Source organism: Gallus gallus, chromosome 1 (assembly GCF_016699485.2).
Source record: "Gallus gallus isolate bGalGal1 chromosome 1, bGalGal1.mat.broiler.GRCg7b, whole genome shotgun sequence".
Classification (NCBI taxonomy): domain Eukaryota; kingdom Metazoa; phylum Chordata; class Aves; order Galliformes; family Phasianidae; genus Gallus; species Gallus gallus.
In genome coordinates, this window is record NC_052532.1 from 128,879,025 (window position 1) to 128,897,551 (window position 18,527).

General features: G+C 41.6%; 1 protein-coding gene across 2 annotated transcripts in view; it reads left to right on the forward strand.

Moving 5' to 3' along the window:
* DHRSX (dehydrogenase/reductase X-linked) overlaps positions 1-18,527 on the forward strand; it is a 164,482-nt gene that overhangs the window by 90,199 nt on the left and 55,756 nt on the right. For both annotated transcript variants that reach the window (XM_040661659.2, XM_046906088.1), the window contains exon 5: positions 15,684-15,785. In XM_040661659.2, coding sequence (XP_040517593.1) covers positions 15,684-15,785 — 102 coding nt within the window. The remainder of the gene's footprint in view (positions 1-15,683; positions 15,786-18,527) is intronic.

Genomic DNA, 18,527 nt, shown 5'->3' on the forward strand with positions numbered 1-18,527 from the left:
GGTGCTGGTGCTTTCTCAGGGTCTTGCTGTGACCCTGCTTCCTCCTTTTCCCCTTCTTCTGACATAGATCCCTGGGTAGGTGCTGGCCCAGCTGAGCTGCCCTTTCCTGGGTGAGGGACGAGGCCTTCTCTCCTGGCCACGCTGGGGTGGGCCCTGCAATGCACATCCTGGAGCTGGAGGCCTGAGTCAGCCCTCTGCATGTGCAAGTTGAGCTGGGCCCTAAACCTGGGCTGAAGGACGTACTATGATGGATGAACGTCTGCTGAGCTCCATTAGTGTGGTTTTTATATGTTGCAGCATGCTGCACCAACATTTTGCATTGCAGCCTTTTGATCTTGCAGCTCTGCTTGTCTGGAGCTCTGCAGCAATTCAAAATGTATTTGAAACGCAGTATTCAGATCAGCAGTGCTGTTAGAGTCAGTCTGCTAGATGAGCATACCTGATTGCATAACAATTATTGCCTAATTTTTTTCCCATTATGGAAAGGAGGTTTTCTTCCCCAAAATTGCTGCTTAAACACTAGAAAGAAAAAAATACAACCCTTCCCAAATCCTGCCAGCTGCAGTTCTCTGCTGCCCTTCTTCACAGTGTCAAGACTACAGCTGTCACCATACTGGAAATAATGATCTATGGTGAATTTGTAGCTCCTTCATTTACCAAACTGATCATACATCAGAAAGTGTAGGAAGAATAATTTCATACATTATTAATTCCTTGCTAAGAATTCTGAGTTTATGTTTCTTGGGTAAAAGAACGACTAGAAAAATCCAGTTTGCCTATATTTAAGTTATACTTGGTTATAAAACAGACTAATGAGAACCTGTTTTCTCTCACTCCCTCCATTTAAAAGTTTGTCCCTGGAGAGTACACCGGAGGAAACGGCAGTGCTGTGACTATCACTTCAAAAGAAGACATTCTCTTCTGCCTACTGCTCGTTTCCTCCCTGCTAACTGGAGAGCAGCTGCTCACAGAAATACACTCATACGCTTCTCATACTTTCTACTGTAGCTATACTTCCTTACTGACCAACGTGACCAGCTCAGCTCCTGTCACTGTAGTATCACTAGCACAATTTTCCTCACCTTGCACCCTTCTACAGAAGAGAAATTCAGGTCTGGTGGAGGAGCTTTCTCCTCCTTTACTGCAGGTGCCTGAGTTGGAATGCTTTCCGTGTTTATATTGGAAAAAGAGGCTTCTCAAGTGGTCAACGCAGAACCTTTGAGCCAATTCATATGTTAACTCTAGGGAAAGCATGTGCTTGTGGATGTGGTCTTGACCGTGCCTCCATGTAAGCTGCTTTCTGTCTACAGTGATCCAAACAGATCCAAACAAAAATAAAGTAGTCACAGCTAAAATAACCAGCAGCTCCATTAAATCAAGGCAATTGGGTTCTGAGGTAGCTGTTTAGTAGCAGCTCAAACAAAAGGAAGAAAACTCAAGAATTTCATTCAGGAGTTACTCAATATTATACTTGCAGGATTAGATAGGTCAGGGGAAGGTCTCTGAAGTTTTGAGATTGCAGTTTAACTTATTCTGAGGTCAACAATAACCATAACTATGAGTATTGCTCTCCTTTCTACCATTAGTGACCTTTTCTGTCATTAGAGACATTTCCCAAAGCACCTACTGGACTCACTCATCCAAATGCAACTTGCAGAAATAACTTGAAATTAGATCTACAACGGGCAATTCAGAGCCCAGTATCAGACATCTAGTCAGCTGGGATGGGAAGTGGTCCAACCAAGGATTGTTTAATGTAGAATTCATAAGCAGCTCTAGGACTGAGGCTGCAAAATCACAGCTCTCCTGTTCAGAAGAACACTGGCATCACCTGGCCCCCATCTTGTGGCTCCTCTTCTGCTTCCCTCTGCTCCATGGCAATCAAGCCATCCTTTCCACAAAGTGGCACAGCTTCAGCTGCAGGGACTGAGGGTGCTTTGCCCCAGCTTCTCCTCTTGCCTGGTAGCTACTGCAGTGGGACCTAGGGGTTAGGGTTCTTTTGAGGTTCAGAGGACCCACAAGCCGGATTTTCCATGTGCTATCAGCAGTGGTGACAGGACCGACACACTTCTAAAATGTGTTTTCTGGCAGTGTTTAAAATGACAAAGCTGGACTTCACAGCTGTGCTTGTACATACTAGTGATGGGAGGAAGTTTAGGGCTGCACAGCACAGTAATGCTTCCTGATGTTCAGAGATTTAAATCAGAGGTAAAGAGATAACCACCTAAAAGAGGGAAGGGTGCAACTTCAGGCACAGCCATCTCTGTGACATCTTCTGTTGGTTAGTGAAGCCTGGCCTCAAGAGCATTAGGCACAGTGGTTGCTTCTAACATTATTCCTGCATACCTAAGTTACTATTTTCTGTTCATCTGGTACTCCTCCTGAACTGAAGGAGAAAAATGTTCTGTTTTGTTTTTCCTAAATAAATAGGCTTTTATGTGGTCAAAAGTACCCATTTCTTTCCCAAATAACCTCCAAATGACACTGTACTCTTTTCAGGCTGACATTTCATTCCCAGAGATCTTTTTTTTTTTTTCTAATGAAGGGAAAAAATTCCACATAATGTTTCATGAAATGGGTTATCAGCATGAACTGATGCTAGACAATACATGGGATGAGCATTCCTAAAAGCAAGAATCATAGAATCACAGAATCACAGACTAGCTTTTGTTGGAAGGTACCCCAGGGATCATCAAGGTCCTGTTCCCCTGCCACAGGCAGGGCAACCAACCAACTTCCAGATCTGGTACTAGACCAGGCTGCCCAGGGCCCCATCCAACCTGGTCTTGAACACCTCCAGGGACGGGGCATCCACAACCTCTCTGGGCAGCCTGTGCCAGCACTTCACCACTCAAAGAGTAAAGAACTTCCCCCAAATATCCAATCTAAACCTTCCCTCCTTGAGCTTTAAAGAATCATTAAGATGTCCAAAAGCCAGTCTGCCCTCAGGAGGAAAAGAAAATGACCGTAACACTAAATATTGAGTTGCAGAAGAGCACTGTGGCTTCTCGCATAACTGCTCTGAATTACATTGCCTGAAATTCCAGGTCAGGTCAGCATTAACGGGAAACTGCTATGAAAGAGGATTTATTTAAAGATCCATCACTCAACAGGGACACTGCATTAGAGTGATCCTGATAAAAGTCATGGAGGACCAGCAAAGAAGATAAGAAGAAGAATAGCAAAGTAAGTAACAAAACAAGACCAAGGAGAAAAAGTTCTAAAGCTTCTTAAAGATAAATTGATCTTAAACAAACAAACAACAAAACAAACAAACAATAAAACAACAGCAACAACAAAAGCCCACAGAAAAACAGTTTTTATTATATGAATACAATCCTGCAAGTAATAAGACAGATCTCTTTGTATGGAAATAAAGAGAGAAAGGAGGTGGAATACGGTGTACCAGGCAGCTTCTGAAACAGAAACTCAAGAAACTCAAGAAGCTCTGGTTCTGTTCTTGGCATTTTATCCTTCTGCACCTCTTTTTCCTTTCACTATGCTAAGTTGTAAGATCTCTGCTGAAGATTAGTACCTCTGAGAACTGTGTGGTTTATACAGCAGCAGCAAAACTGCCATTACACACCCGGGATGCAAAGTTATACTGTTGTTATTTTAGAAATGGTCATGTCTTGCTCAGTTTACTTAAGCTCAGTTATGTGCTTGTACACACATAATGACACCAGACCCAAACAACACAATTATATTTACCTTCTTCCACTCTCAGGATGTGCTCGTCAGTTAGGGCGTGTGATAATATTTCCGTTTTTATGTTGAGAAATCACAGTTATTTCAGAGGCATTCACAGTATGAAAAGAATTCAAACACTCCCTGCAAGACTCCTTATCTTTTTGAAGTATGACTTTTCACCATGTTACCCAGCTATCTGAGATACTTTGGCAAGATCCTCCTGCAAGTTCTCATTCTATTTTTCCTAATCTTGTGTACAGTGAATAACACTGAGTCATCTGCATGCATGCCCAGTTCTCTGATTTTTTGCTCTTTATTTGTTCATTATTAATTGAATCTGAAGGCTGGGATTCAAATCACCTAATTTTTGAGGTTTATAACTCAGAGGTTTAAATCTGAGTCAGTGTCCCCAAGCTCTCTTTGCAGTCTGTGGAGAGCAATAAGTAGATGTGGGACATGATTCATCTCATCTTAAACTAGATCTGTGAAACAGGTCAGATGAATCATGCCTTAGAGGCCCTCTACAGTCCTAAAGGCTTCTTAAGCTTGAAACTGCCTAGTGTCAGATGTGGGGAAAAGGGGAAAGCAAGTGAAAGCCTCCTGATTCTTGGAGAAGTAGGAAGGGATGACAGCAGTGCTGCCCAAGGCAATTTATGTTCCTTTGCTATAACACAGATAACATCCCAGGTGTCGGTTGGCAGGAGCCAGGGCAAACAGTTGTACTAGCAGAGCTGTGTGGAAGGAGTGAAGAATGAAGTTAGTCGAAGCGTAATCTGTGAGCTGCTCTGACTCAGCACCTTGTTGCTTGAACTGACAGAAGAAAAGCAGCAGAAAACTTGTGGGGAAAGAGAAGGTGGTGTTTGATGAAATATGAATTATGGGCACTTCTAATGTCCAGAACAAAAGGTGTTGTACTCTAAGTTATTCTTGTTTGAAGCTTGGAAGTGTTATTCCCTTCTTCTTTGCACTATTTCACTTGACTTTGTCAGCTTTTTGTCCTTAAGGATTCCAATGAAGAGACACTATCTGCCTCTGTCTGTTACCTCAGAGGCTGTAGAACAGAATATTTGCTGAACTACTTTCACGGTAATACCAAAGCATACTACAAAGTTTATTCTTCACACTGGAAGCTTATATTATGGTTGTTTTGAAATGATAAATAGTCAAACACAGAAAATGGCAGCTCTTTACAGGAAATGTAGCCAATAGGAGAGTTGTTTGCTATCACTTAATGGTTCTTTGGTATTAAACTTTGGTCAAGAATTGAAAATGTGATTTATTATGAGATATCTAGGTGTAGTGCTGACCAGCAATCCTACTGAGACTGATTTATTTTCCAGTCCCCAAGTATGTACTTGGTATTGGTTCATGGAAAGATGTGCCTGAACAGCCGACTAAGACGTGCAAGTTGTGAGTTTTGATTGAAACCTTTGATATTTACACTAAGGTAGCACAGAAGGTCTTAGTCTATTTAAAAAAAATCTGTAAAAATCAGCAGGTGAAAATGAAGTGACTGAATGTGACAACTCATCCAGCTGATTTCTCTAGACATTTACATTGCAGATGGGACAGAAGAAGCCAGATCCACACCAGTGATGACCAAGTGACCTGGATCAGTTCTAGGCCGCTATAAGAATGGGGATGTTGTCAGCACTAAACTATTTCAATCCAAAACCAGGCTAATTGGAATTGCAGTTTCTTTGCTGTAGTAACTAAAAGAAATCTGTTCTACAAATAGTATGGTTGTAGGCAGGCCCATAATTAAGATAGCCCTGTTTTAGTGACCCCTTTATTTTTTTGAAAGTTCTGTATTTCACTGAAGCTCCTGTGTTTTTGTTTTTCTTTTTTTTTTCCCTCTCTCTCTTTATTATTCTCTGTGTTTGGAACGTGTTAAGGTTCCTCTTGTGACTTATATAAGGTGAAGAAAGTCAACCTTCACTTTAAAAAAATAATTAGGGAGGCTGAGTGGAGGAAGATTTAAGGATGTAATGTCATGAACGAGGTAGCTAATTTGAAACTAAATTGAAGTGACAGGGTTTGGCTACCTTGGAGAAATTATTTTGACTGAATAAATTACGCTTGCTTGTGAACTGTACACTTCATATAGAAAAGAAATCCTGCAAGCCAAGGGGGAAAAAACTCTCGAGGATTGGTGGTGCACGTTTTAGTCAGGGAGCGTGTTCAATAAAATATTTTGAAGAGGGCTGCCAACAAAAGATTGCTAGGATTTGTTTGGTCCTCACTGTTGTTCTTTCTGTGTTTCTGTGTAGGTGTCCTGGAAATCCTGATCAAATTATGGAAGCAATTCATTGTCTTTAATTTAAGTGACACGACCCAAAAGATACATTGGTAGTATGCAAGTTCAGAATTTAGAAATAGGAAAGAAACGATACCTCCTTTTACTTACAGAACTATGTCAGTTTAAATCAGTTGAGGACTCAGTGTCTTTTCTACAAAAATTCATACTCCTAGCTTACTCTGCAGTACCTTTCTATTTTGTCATCTTGTAAAAGCCCTGCTGGTTTTTATCTTCTTTAATATCTTGACACAGTATTGCTCTCAAACAACTCTTCACTTGAATTTCATTCCCAATGGAGTGTCAATATAGTGATGCTAGAATGTGTGTCTCGAATACACACCATATATTTGGGGATTTTAAATGAGAAATAAGTCACAGTGTAGGGTTAAGTCACTGCAGGGAATAAATGTCATCCAAGGAGAAAAAGCAACATATCTGCAATTCACAAAATATAATAATGAAATATAATATAAAAATCTGTTTATCAGGAGAAAGAGGAAAATAGACCTTGAAGTATATATAATAGGAAAGGGGATATTCTAAACCATCTATTCTTCTGTCCTTAAATGATGAATCTTGCAATGCCCACTGTGAGGTCATCTATCCCAGTGCAGCAGAGGGCATTTACCTGAATTTGTCCTCCTGTTTCGGCTCCCGGGGAAACATACTCAACATTGAGAAGGATCTTTTTTTTTTTTTTTTCCAAATAACAGCCTGGCTCAAAGCAGATGAGAGCACATCATGTTCCCACCATTTCTCCAGAGGTTTCTGAATGGGGCTATGAAGCCACTAAACTTACAGTTGCTTTCAACCTATGTGAAGATACAAGAACAGGTACTATAATTAGGGCAGAAAGGTTCCCAAAGCAGTTGTTTGGTGGGGTAGAACCAAAGAAAATCTTCCCATAGCAACAAGAGAGGCTATCAGAGGACTTTGTTTCTCTGCAGTCATAAATGTGGATGATGAGCACCTTATCATGGAATCACAGAATCATAGAATGGCCTGGGTTGAAAAGGACCACAATGATCACCTAGTTTCAGCCCCCCTGCTACGTGCAGGGTCGCCAACCACCAGACCAGGCTGCCCAGAGCCACATCCAGCCTGGCCTTGAATGCCTCCAGGGCTGGGGCATCCACGACCTCCTTGGGCAACCTGTTCCCGTTGCTTGGGCAACCTGTAAACTCAAGAGAGAAAGAGGGAGATGGAATGTAATTTCCAGCAAGCATTTGAGGAAATGTTCTATGTATCTATGATTCCAATTCCATTTGCTATTTATAGAAGAATAAAGCCTTCCCATTCAATAATTTCGAAGAAATTTTACCCACAGTAAACTGAGATAACCTTTCTCACTCTGAGAGCTGGCTATGGATCCCACTAATCTTGTCCTGCTTTCACCATCATCTAAGATTTTCTGACAAATTGATTGCAGCTCATTTCTTTCACAAGCCTTGTCCCTGCTGAACTGAAAATACTGAATGTTATACAACAAAGAAATACTTGCATTTTTGGAAAACCTAGATAATTCTATGCCGCAGTGTAGGAATTCTGCTAAAAAGATCATATGTTTAAGTAACATGTCATCTTGTGCTGCAATTATCAGAGTCACAAGCAAGCCATTCTGGTGCTTTACATGGACTGCCTCCTTTTAGCATTGCTGTTACATCCCAGCGCTCTCACAACACGAACAGTGAAGCTGCTCAGGGAACCCTCCTGTAGTGATCTAATAATCCGGAAATAATTGAAGAAACTAGCAGTAATGGAACTGGAACCCTGCTCTTACCCTGAAAATTGGCTTACTTTGATTAACTGGTGCAAAAGAGTTCTCAGAGTGTTTGTTGAATTTAACAGGTTAAAGGATCACTGGACTAGACACACACACCTCTTATGAAGGTGAAAGCACTGCTATGAAGGTGAAAGACTGTTCACTTGGTTTCTGAGGACACATTTCTTTTTTATTTTACTCTTCCATGTCTGAAAGAAAAAGTATATTTTGGAAGGCTAAAGATTTTTTTTTCTCCTTTCTCTTAGTACAGTAGGTTAAAGCTACACAGTTAAGTAATAGCACCACAAAATGCCTTTTTTTCAATACCTCTTCGAGCAGACAGTGTTCAAATCATCCTGGGGGAGGGGGAAACATGAACTTCTAACATTTGCTCAGTGTGAATTTTCCTTTATGAAGGAAACGAACACCAGTGCTAAGCTCTTTTTTCACTGCATAGTCTGGAGAATGGCAGCCAGGGCCTGCTCACAAACGTTAGCATGAGGCTCACAAAGTTCTTTAGACTACCTTTAATGTATCAATACAGTGTGGAATGTAAGGATAGAGCACAGCCCTGCTGAAAAGAATCTGGGAGTACTGGTGGATGGCAAACTGGGCATAAGCCAGCACTGTTCCCTGGCAGCTCAGAAAGCCAACCATATCCTGGGCTGCATCAAAACATCTGTGACTAGCATGTCGAGAGGAGTGATCCTGTGCCTCTGCTCTGCACTGGTGAGGCCTCACCTGGAGTACTGTGTTCATATGCAGAGTCCTCAGTATAGGAGAGACATACACCTGTTGGAACGCGTCCAGAGGAGGGCCAAAAAATGATCCAAGGGATGGAACACCTCCCCTAAGAGAGCTGGGGCTGTTCAACCTGGAGAAGAGAAGGCTCCAAGGTGACCAAATAGCAGCCTTATGGTACCTATAGGGAGTCGATAAGAAGGAAGGGGACAGACTCTTTAGCAGGGTCAGTTGTGATAGGACATGGGGAAATGGTTTCAAATTAGAACAGAGAAGACTTAGATTGGATATAAAGAAAAAGTTTTTTTTACAGTAAGGATAATGAAGCACTGAAAGAGGTTGCCCAGAGAGGTGGTGGATACCCCATCCCTGGACATATCCAGGGACAGATTTGGGCTGGACAGGGCTGTGAGCAGTGTGGTCTGGCTGTAGATGTCCCTGTTCATTGCAGAAGAGTTGGACTAGATGACCTTTAATGGTCCCTTCCAACTCAAATGATTCTATGATTCTATGGTTCTAAAGTTGGTGGCACTCAAATGGATGACTCAGAGAATTCACAGCTGAATTTAGGTGTTCTCGCTTACTTTCTGGAAGGCTGCAGACAAACTAGTGTAACTTGAGTTATGAGTGTTGCTTTTAATGATCATACCCTAGCTGTACGTCTTTAAATATGCTCACTATTTTAATCCATGGCACTGCATTTACACACTTTGCCAGATGGATGTGTTCCATCTGTCCTTTTCTTCAATGGCATATCAAAAACATTAGCTCAGACAGTAAATCTGTGCAAGGGTTAGCTACGGTCGATAATTTTTTTCATCGTCTGTCAAAGCCTATGAAAGATCAGTGATCTGGATAAATGCCACAGTGTTATCCTGACCAGTAAAGGACAGAGAGGAACACTAAGGGGGAGACTGATAAGGGGTCCAGCAAGCAACAGACAACATTTTTGGTACATGAAATGCTTAAAATAATTTGGGAAATAGGAGTCAGAGTTCTGCAGATTGTCACCATTACTGCGGCTGTAATTAAGGCTGAACCAGTGCACAGGTACCATTGCGCAGAATAGAATTTTCTATGCATTAATTACTTTAATATTTAGTTCCTGTGAATCTTGGCTCCTTCTGCAGAGTGGGTCAGAATCTTAAGGCAGTAGCACTGTGGTGTAGAAGCCAGAGAGATCATCAAGTGCACAAGGACAGGAACACAGCATCAATAGGAGATGCTGTGCTGACTAGATTTGTGATGGTTGTCTCACTGATACACAGCTGGATGGTACATATTTTTTTGTTTTTCCTAGCAATCCTTTAAAAATAAGAGTTCTGCAGACATTTGGAAACATTCTGTCATCAGGTAGATCTGTGCAGACTTGCACCCTGTGCCCCGAGTGAATCCCAGATAACAGGAATATTCTGTTAAGAAGAGGCACATTCTGCTGACAGGGGCTTGTGTGCTTCCACATATGCCCAGGTTGTAGACTGGTAGACTCCAGAGGTGTGTTAACAGTGTTGAACTGCTTTTGCATTTTCCACTAGTGATGTTGTCATATAGTGCCTGCTTTCTGGCTGCAGTTTTTGAACTCAGCTGGCCAGGATTTACAGCTGCTCAGGAGTTCACCCCCAGCTCATGGCAGCCCTGTTTTGATTGAGAATGGCTTTTCTCTTGGCTGGAAGACATGCAAATGAACACGCAGATGAACAGGGCTTGCTCAGGAAGATGGGTTGATTCTGGGACACCTTGCTTTAGAGAAAGAGGTCCACAGGACTTCAGAAATGGAGAAGGAAGATACCAGGCCTGTCTTTGAAGACTGGGCCAGCCAAAGACACTGTTTATTAGTATCAGCAAAGGTGGTGCAGTGACAAAAGCAAAGGAAGTTTCAGCCAGAACCATTTTATGTCTTCTCCTCCTCCTGATTCATGCTTTATCCCAGCTGGTGTTCACTCCACTTCTCTCTCCACCTGCCACCTTGCTGACAGAGCTTCTTCAGCTTTGAGATGCAGCACCAGCTGATATTCACCTCATTAAGAACAGTTTCTGATAAACAGCAACCGTGCAGGTGCTCAGAAGCATAGTCTGCTCTGTCATGAGCGGGACAAAGTTTCTCCTTGCCCTGTGTATATGCTGAAATATAACTGTGAGGCAGAAGAGCGTATGATCAGCCAAACTCCTCCATGCACCCTTGGGATACAGCATCCACAGAACAGTGTGCCCACCTGAAGCTTTTGGCAACGTGTTCTGCAGCACAAATTTGTGGCTCCTGAGCATTTGCGTTGACCTTATCAAGAAACCATTCCTTGTGTGTAGCTGGAGAAGTAGCTGCTCCTGCTGGTACCTTCAGACACTGGGTAGATGGGTGGCAAATGGGCAAAGCAAACCTTTCCATAAGTCCTCTTCCTATCATGAAGGAGGAAATCTCAGCTCCCTGCCACTCTGGGCAGAGTTGTGGCTTTTCTTTGAATGAAGCCCATGCTAGTAACATGTAGAAGCAGCCTAACTGAAATGCAGAGTGGGAAGCTGACCCTAAGAGGGAAACTTGAGGAAGTGTGAGCATACCAAACCTACATCAGGCTCTTGTGGGGCTCATGGTGTGAGATAGCTCTCCAAGGTGCCCGTCTGTCAGCTCCTCTGATGTCAGTGAGCATCACCATGTGAGCTGAGAGTGCACAGAGCAGGAACAGACACTGAGCTGTGTGGGCACTCAGTGGTACCATGTGCTGCGAGCCAGCATAACTCTGTGGGATTCATACACATCTATTGAGGGGCAGCCAGAAAAACTGCTGCTGAAAACATGCTGCAACAGATGCGTGTTTAAAAGAAAGCAATTAGGCAAAGCAGCAATTGCAGCACCATCGTATATGTATCTTCCCATATGTAGATAATAACACCAGTAACTCAAGATGTGTTTTGGGAAATTCTTCTCCTTTTATATTTTATTCAATAATAATTTTCAGACAACTGAGTCATCACATCACAATAACGGTAGGATATTCTTAACAGTGAATACTTTCACTGGTGTTTGACAAATATCGACTTGCTTTCACTGGAGAGATTGTTTACATAAGAATAAGGAACATATCCGTTAGAGGAAAGAAACATACGTCTGTCGTTCTAGAAATATCTGAAAGAAAGGGGAAGAATAGGAGGAGAGATAAAATGGGAGAAGTTGTAAATGAGGATGTTTCAGTAGAGTTAGCTGCAGATATTCTGTATGTTTAGTTCTGATATTTTATAAATGTAGATATTCCGATATTCTAAACATATATTCTCTGTTTTTATTCTTAATGATGTGCAGCAAATGAAAGAAATGGTTAATTTTTAAAACTTACTGTAGTATTAAACACAAAGGCTGAGTGATAAGCACTTGAATAATTTGAAGTCTGGTGGCAGACAGACAGAAATGATAAGAAGTGACATGTCTAAACATTAATTTTGGCTTATACTTCAGTTCGCTTGCTGTTATTGTGCATTTTTATTCTCCTTGCTCATACCTAACTTACACAGAAAACCTATTGCTCTCACTGTTTCTCATTCACTTTCTGAGTTCAAGTGCAGGTTTGGTCATTCATTCACATTGTTAAGTGCTGGTCTTTAATAAAGACATTTTTTCTAAATGGTTTACTTAGTATTTTTGTAAATACTTTGAAATACTGTAAATACTACTCATTATCCTTAGCTTCCACATGCATAATTCTTTGGCACAATATTAAAACAAAGTACTCAGACCGTAAGACAAAGAAGAAACTCAGTTCCTATTCATAGCCCTGCAGAGATTGACTTAGAGTAGCTTTTCTGATCCACTTTGCCGAGTGGGGTGACATCTCAGGCAGCCTGGTGCTGCCTCTGGTGAAACTGGGAAAGACCCACTGTCCATGAATGAGCATGAATAAGAACTTTGGCCACTAAGATTTCTGCCTTGTGAGCAAAAAGAAAAGTCTGAGGCTTGATTTGTTTGTTTTCCTTTCCAAAGCAGGTTCTGGTATTTTGATGGAAAGTACTTTACAAATACAAAACAGGAGCATGCACTTCCCAAGTAAGCAAATAAATAAGCTTAGTAACGATAGCCTCACCCGCTGGTCTAGTCACTGTAGAGTCATAACAGATGACAGCTCTTTCCCTGCAAAACCGCAGGATTAAGGGAGGACAGATGGGACAGGTGTAGCAAAAAGTTAATTTCTGGGAAGGATGAGGTTGTAGCGGTCAGTCTGAAATGCACTTGTCTTACCTCAGTGGTTATCTCACCATAGTGTAGGTTGCTGTTGGCGGTGCAGAAAAGAGAATTTTGAGATTGGATGATGGGAGAAAGTAAAATTTAGCTTACTAGTTGTGCTCAGGGTCCTGCTCCCCTCCAGTATATAGTGGCATTAGCAAAAAGCAGAAGAGTAACCAATACTGCCACAATCCGTACAAATGTTAAAGGAGTGGTTGGATCCTGCACTGTGCCACCAAATACTACAGCTGACAGAAACCCATTGTTTTCTGTACCAAGATGAGTATTTTGTATTAGAAAGGATTTTTCATGTATGTTATTTACTAACAAATCAATACAACCAAGTTGTGTGTATCTAAGCAGTTACAGGGATGGTTTTACATAGCCTGCATGCGGAACAACTTGATCACCTCTGTTCTTTAACAGGAGCTAAAGACTTTTGCATTTCCTTGCCACCTCCACCTGTAGGACATTGGTAAAATCAAGCAAAATTGCAAACTTCCTAAAGGTCTGTAGGGAATTTAAATTATTCAGTCTTATTCACGTGAGTCAGTGTTGTTGAAATGGTGTGACTTCACAACCATTTAGAAAAAAAGTGCATTTAAAGTGTTTTTAAGCTGGAATCTACGCTCCCTCTTTCTGGAAGTGCTACTGAATAATGTATATAAATTCACTAAGGCCACTGCCATGGACTAGTGCTGTCTAGATTCAGGATGCATCCGTATTGTGTAAAACCAAAGGGATCTGAAGGAGATGTTTTTCTATAAAGGATTTTAATAAGAGCTGTGATCGTTCTGTTATTTAGCTTGGAAATGTGCCTGCAGCCTGCCTCAACCTGTATTGTACAATTATGTTACAGAGAACCATTATAGGTGCAGCTTGCAGCTTTGTGTCAGGATGAAACAATCTGGCGAACATCATTGATGTACTGGGGATAAGAGTAGTGAGAAAGGTCCCTTCTTGCAGCGTGTGCTGTGTTGTAGTCTGTTTACCAAATTGTTTAATGTTCTTGTAAGAAAGGTTTTCTTTAGCATGTGCGGAGAACTGGATATCTTCAGTATTCCCTTCTTTTAGAAGCTGTTCCTTCTACAAGAGAAGGCGTGAGGAAGGGGTGGCTGTTGCTTCCTGCTGAGCAAAGGGGAGGGCGACAGTGGCAGAAATAAGTGATGGAGAAAATGCAGCAAGAACCTGGAACTCACTCAGGGTGGGAGTCACTGTCTTCAGTCACAATGGCCAAAATCTCACTGGGGGCAAAGCAGAGGCTGCCATGGCTCTAAAACTCAGCAAGTTTGATGAAGTCAAACCAAAGTACAAACATGTCCTTCAAGGATAAAGTGAGCAAGAGTGGGTGCTTTGTACAGCCCATTTGTCTGAGGTTTAAAAGCCTTTTGACCTTCCTTGGAAAATTCACTATAAGGAAGAGATTCAGACAAATCCATCTCAGCGCTCTCAGGTACTGGATCTGACTGGGATGAAGTTAACAACACCTAACTAACATATGGTCCCACCAGGACATGTAGCCACAATAGGAACCTACACTAAACACTCACAACAGGAAACAAGCTGAGGCCCTGGAGTGTGTCCAGAGAAGGGCAGCAAAGCTGTGAGGGGTTTGGAGCACAGACCTTATGAGGAGTGGCTGAGGGAACTGGGATTGTTCAGTGTGGAGAAGAGGAGGCTCAGGGGAGACCTCACTGCACTCTACAACTCCCTGGGAGGAGGTTGTGACGAGGTGGGGTTTGGCCTCTTCTCCCACATAACTGTGATAGGACGAGAGGGAATGGCCTCAAGTTGCACCAGGAGAGATTCAGGTTGGATATTAGGAAAATTCTTTCTCCAAGAGAGTGGTCGAGCATTAGAAGGGGCTGCCCAGGGAGATGGTGAAGTCACCATCCCTGGAGGTTTTCAAGAAATGTGTAGATGTGGTACTGAGGGACTTAGTCAGTGGGCATAGTGGTGATGGGCTGACAGTTGGACTAGATGATCTCAGAGGTCTTCTCCAACCTTGGTGATTCTTTGATTCTATGACTCTGTGATGTTCTTGCTTAGAAATTAGGTATTGCTGAAGCAAAGCAAAAGTCTGGCATGCAATATGTATGCTTCCTACAAAGCTAAAACAGGTAGATAAGGTCACATGTTTTTCTATTTCCTCTTTTTGTATTCTTTTTCATCACTGCATAGTTTCCAAAAAAGAAATGAGCTGCTGTTGTGGGGGACCTCTTCTGTCTGCAATTTGTAACCCTCTTTAGGGCTGTCGTGTAAGGCAAAGCAGGAGATGAAATGGCGCTGTGAGAGCCAGGGGGAGAAAGCTGAGCAACTGAAGCAGAAGGAGAATTTTCAGATCCGATGGGGTTAAAATTATTGGAGGAATATAGATTATGTTTCATTTTTACTTTTAAAATGCATTTTATAGCATTCAAGTGAGGGCTAATGACTGACTAATGCTTTGTAAGAAGGATGTTTTTGTCAGATATTTTCTTGGAAATAAAACTCCTAATGATGTTAGAATGTATTTTGAGACCTTCAGCCTGTAATCTTTAAAAACCATAGAGCTGCATGTTTGGCATCAGAACAACAGGGAAGCATAGTGGTGCCCAGTGTAACTTGTCCATCCCCCATTTGATTTCCAGCTTCCATGTCTTGTTGTCTTGTTCATTGCTGTACTGGGGAGCTGTAGGCCCGCTTCCTAAATGGCAGAAATGAAAAAAGCAGTGGGATCTGAGCATCTTTGCTCCATTTGAAACACCTCTTCACCCCTGGCGTGCCGCATTCCTCATATTTGCTCTGTGAAAAATCAGTAGTTTAAATTAGAAGTGGAGAGAAGAAATAGAAGAACAAAATCCTCTCAGCCAAACCTAGTACAGTTTTAAAACCTTTACTTTCCAGAGAACCTTATCACAGGAATCTTTGATGATGTATGTATGTGTTTTCTTATTTTCATAACTGTCTTAACTCTGGTTTGTTTGTCTTCTCTTTTCTCCTAGTGGAGTTTTTATACTGTGATTTGGCTTCCATGAAGTCTATTCGGCAATTTGTGCAGCAGTTTAGAGCAAAGAATTGTACACTCCATGTGCTGGTGAATAATGGTGAGTTCCATTTCCTCTTTACATATCTGCATGAGGGAATGTGACAAACAGGCGTCTCTCCTATCGCTTCGCATTTCAGATTGATTGTCTGAACCAGACAGCAGGTTACAGCATGGCTGCATTAACAGGGATGTTCATCTAGGAGTTAAACTGCAGTGTATGACAGAGCATGAGCAGGTTGAGCATGTGGGTGCCACCTCCCCTTGTGATGTTATCACAGGCCTTGTCTTTGCTGTGCTGCTTAGCTTTCCAGCACTAAAACTCATGCAGCGGCAGCAAAATCTGAGCATCCCTTAAAATGAAGCAGAGCAAAGCAAAGGAAAACTGTACTTCAGGGCTGCAGAAAAACAGCCTTTTCACCTTTGGACCTTCAGTCCCTTTATGTTTTCCCTGTATGAACACACGCGTTTACTGTGTCTGTGTGGTGAACTGGATTCAGGGTTCAATCTATTTAAAATATGATAGAGTAAAGAATCCAGAGACCTCAGAGCAGTCACTGCTTAGATCAAGCTGCTGCTGGAAGGTTGTCCATCAAGCTGCATCCTCCAGTGGTCACAGAACAAATTAAAAGGACGATGTTTATCTTGCAGTCATACAATTATCAAATGAATCTCATTACTCTTAGGGATTTAAACTTTGTTATGCAAATACTTGCCATCTAATTATTCTTTATAGCCACAATATTTTTTGGAAACTGGCCTGTACAATAATTTTCCTCTAAAGCCCTGTATGCCTAATGTGCACTTTCCTAAAGGGGAATTTTCTCCTATGTGTTTAACTAGGGGAAAAACCTGCCAGCAACAGTTTAGGCTTCTTTTAGAAGCTTTCTGCTGTTATATGCCACTGCTCTTGTTTTCCGATTATTTGCATGTGTTTTTATTAAGGCATCCCAAAGAACACTTTTTCCTTGTGCACCCTTCAGCCCAGGTGAGGGCAAACGTGCTGCAAATAAATGGTTTTGTTACATTTGTTGATGCCTCGAAGAGCTTCAATGAGGCAACTATTGCAATAAAAAATCAAGAATATTTTATTTCATGATTGATATGAAACATTTATGAAATGTTCAAGGAAGTCTTCATTTTTATGTCATTAAACAAAAGAGCCTATCATTTTTATTTTAACTGTGAAGTACTTAAAGGTAATAGATATCTAATCCTGGCTGCAAAATCTCCCTTGTCGTACATGCCTTCTTTTAAAGATGCACAGTGCAAGCTGTTACGCAGATAGGAACAAAACTGCATCTTGAACACATATAATTTTGTGGAACAAAAATTTTTGTGACCATTGAGAGCAGCCCCTAACCTCCATCAGTTTCCTACCAGAGCAAGGGTAGGGCTTTGTTATGGGGCTTGCGGACAACTTGGGAGAAATGGTGGGCCTAAAATAACAGCATGGATGGAAATCCTTCTGAAGTAAAGGGCTAGGTTCTGCTCTAGCCGCTGCTGAAGCGGGAAGGATAAAATTGCAGTTAAATGAATCTTCTTGGTCAAGAAACTAAGTTAGATAAAAATAGATCTCATAATATGCTTAATATAAGACCAAAGACCCAAAGCTTCTTTTGGGAAGGAAGCGTGAGACTAATATTTTTCTGAATCAGACACTTCAGCAGGGGCTGTTGTGATAGGACAAAGGGAAATGACTTCTAAAACAGAGGATATTTAGATGGGATATGAGATAAAAGTTTCTTTATGATAAGGATGGTGAGGCACTGGAATAGGTTGCCCAGAGAGGTTCTGGATTCCTCGTTCCTGGAGACATTCAAGGTCAGGCAGGGCAGAACTCTGAGCACTCTGATCTTGCTGTAGGTGTCCCTGTTCATTGCAGGGGAGCTGGACTAGGTGACCTTTAAAGGTATCATCCAACTCAAATGATTCTAGGATTCTATGATTTTCATGACCTATTGGAAAGACATGTGATTTCACTTATGCTTGGTTAAAAACTACTTAGAGTTTGAAAGAAATTCAATTGCTAAAAAAATCTTATTAGAAGCAGGAGTGAAATGAATGGTCTGACCCTGCTATTTACTCAGACTTTAACAGAATCAAGGAAGTGATCCCATCCAAAGCTGCTGTAAAGACTCCCTTACAGTTAAGTTGGTTTCAGACCATTACCTGGCACATCACCATCCTCCACTTCGAAAAGCTCTTTTCCTCATTCTATGGTTGTTTTTGTTTGCTCTTGTAAATAATCTGTAGCATTCCATTTTGTTCCCAGTGTTTTGGTGAAAGTCCTTGTGTTCTCAATATATCAGAAAAAAAAAATTAATGGGGAAGCAATGGGCTGAAGCTAAAACCTTTGCATTTTGTCTTGACTTTCCATCAGTACTGAGCACGTATCAGAAAAAAGCTGATATTTGGGCTAATTTGTAGTTTTCTTCTTGTCACTTCTCCTCCTGTTTTATTCAGCTTCTTCACTGTTATGCAATGCATGGAGGAAGGAGATTCAGTCCTTCGTGGGCTGCAGAGCTAGAGGCACTACCCATTCAAAAAACTCATTGCAGTCACCAGCCCCACTGCCTCCATTGCACAATCCTCTAGAAACAAGCCTGGATCCCTGGGAGGACAAGGCTTGCAGTAGCTTTTTCTATACAGACAAGTTGTTGAGCATGTTTGTCAGTACCCTGTATGCTTCCTGTCAGAAAACTTTGTCAATAGCAAGACAGTTGGCATGACTACTATATGGCTTAGAGGAATTCCCAAAAAGACATGATGGATTTTCTTATGTTTCAATGAATGCACCTAG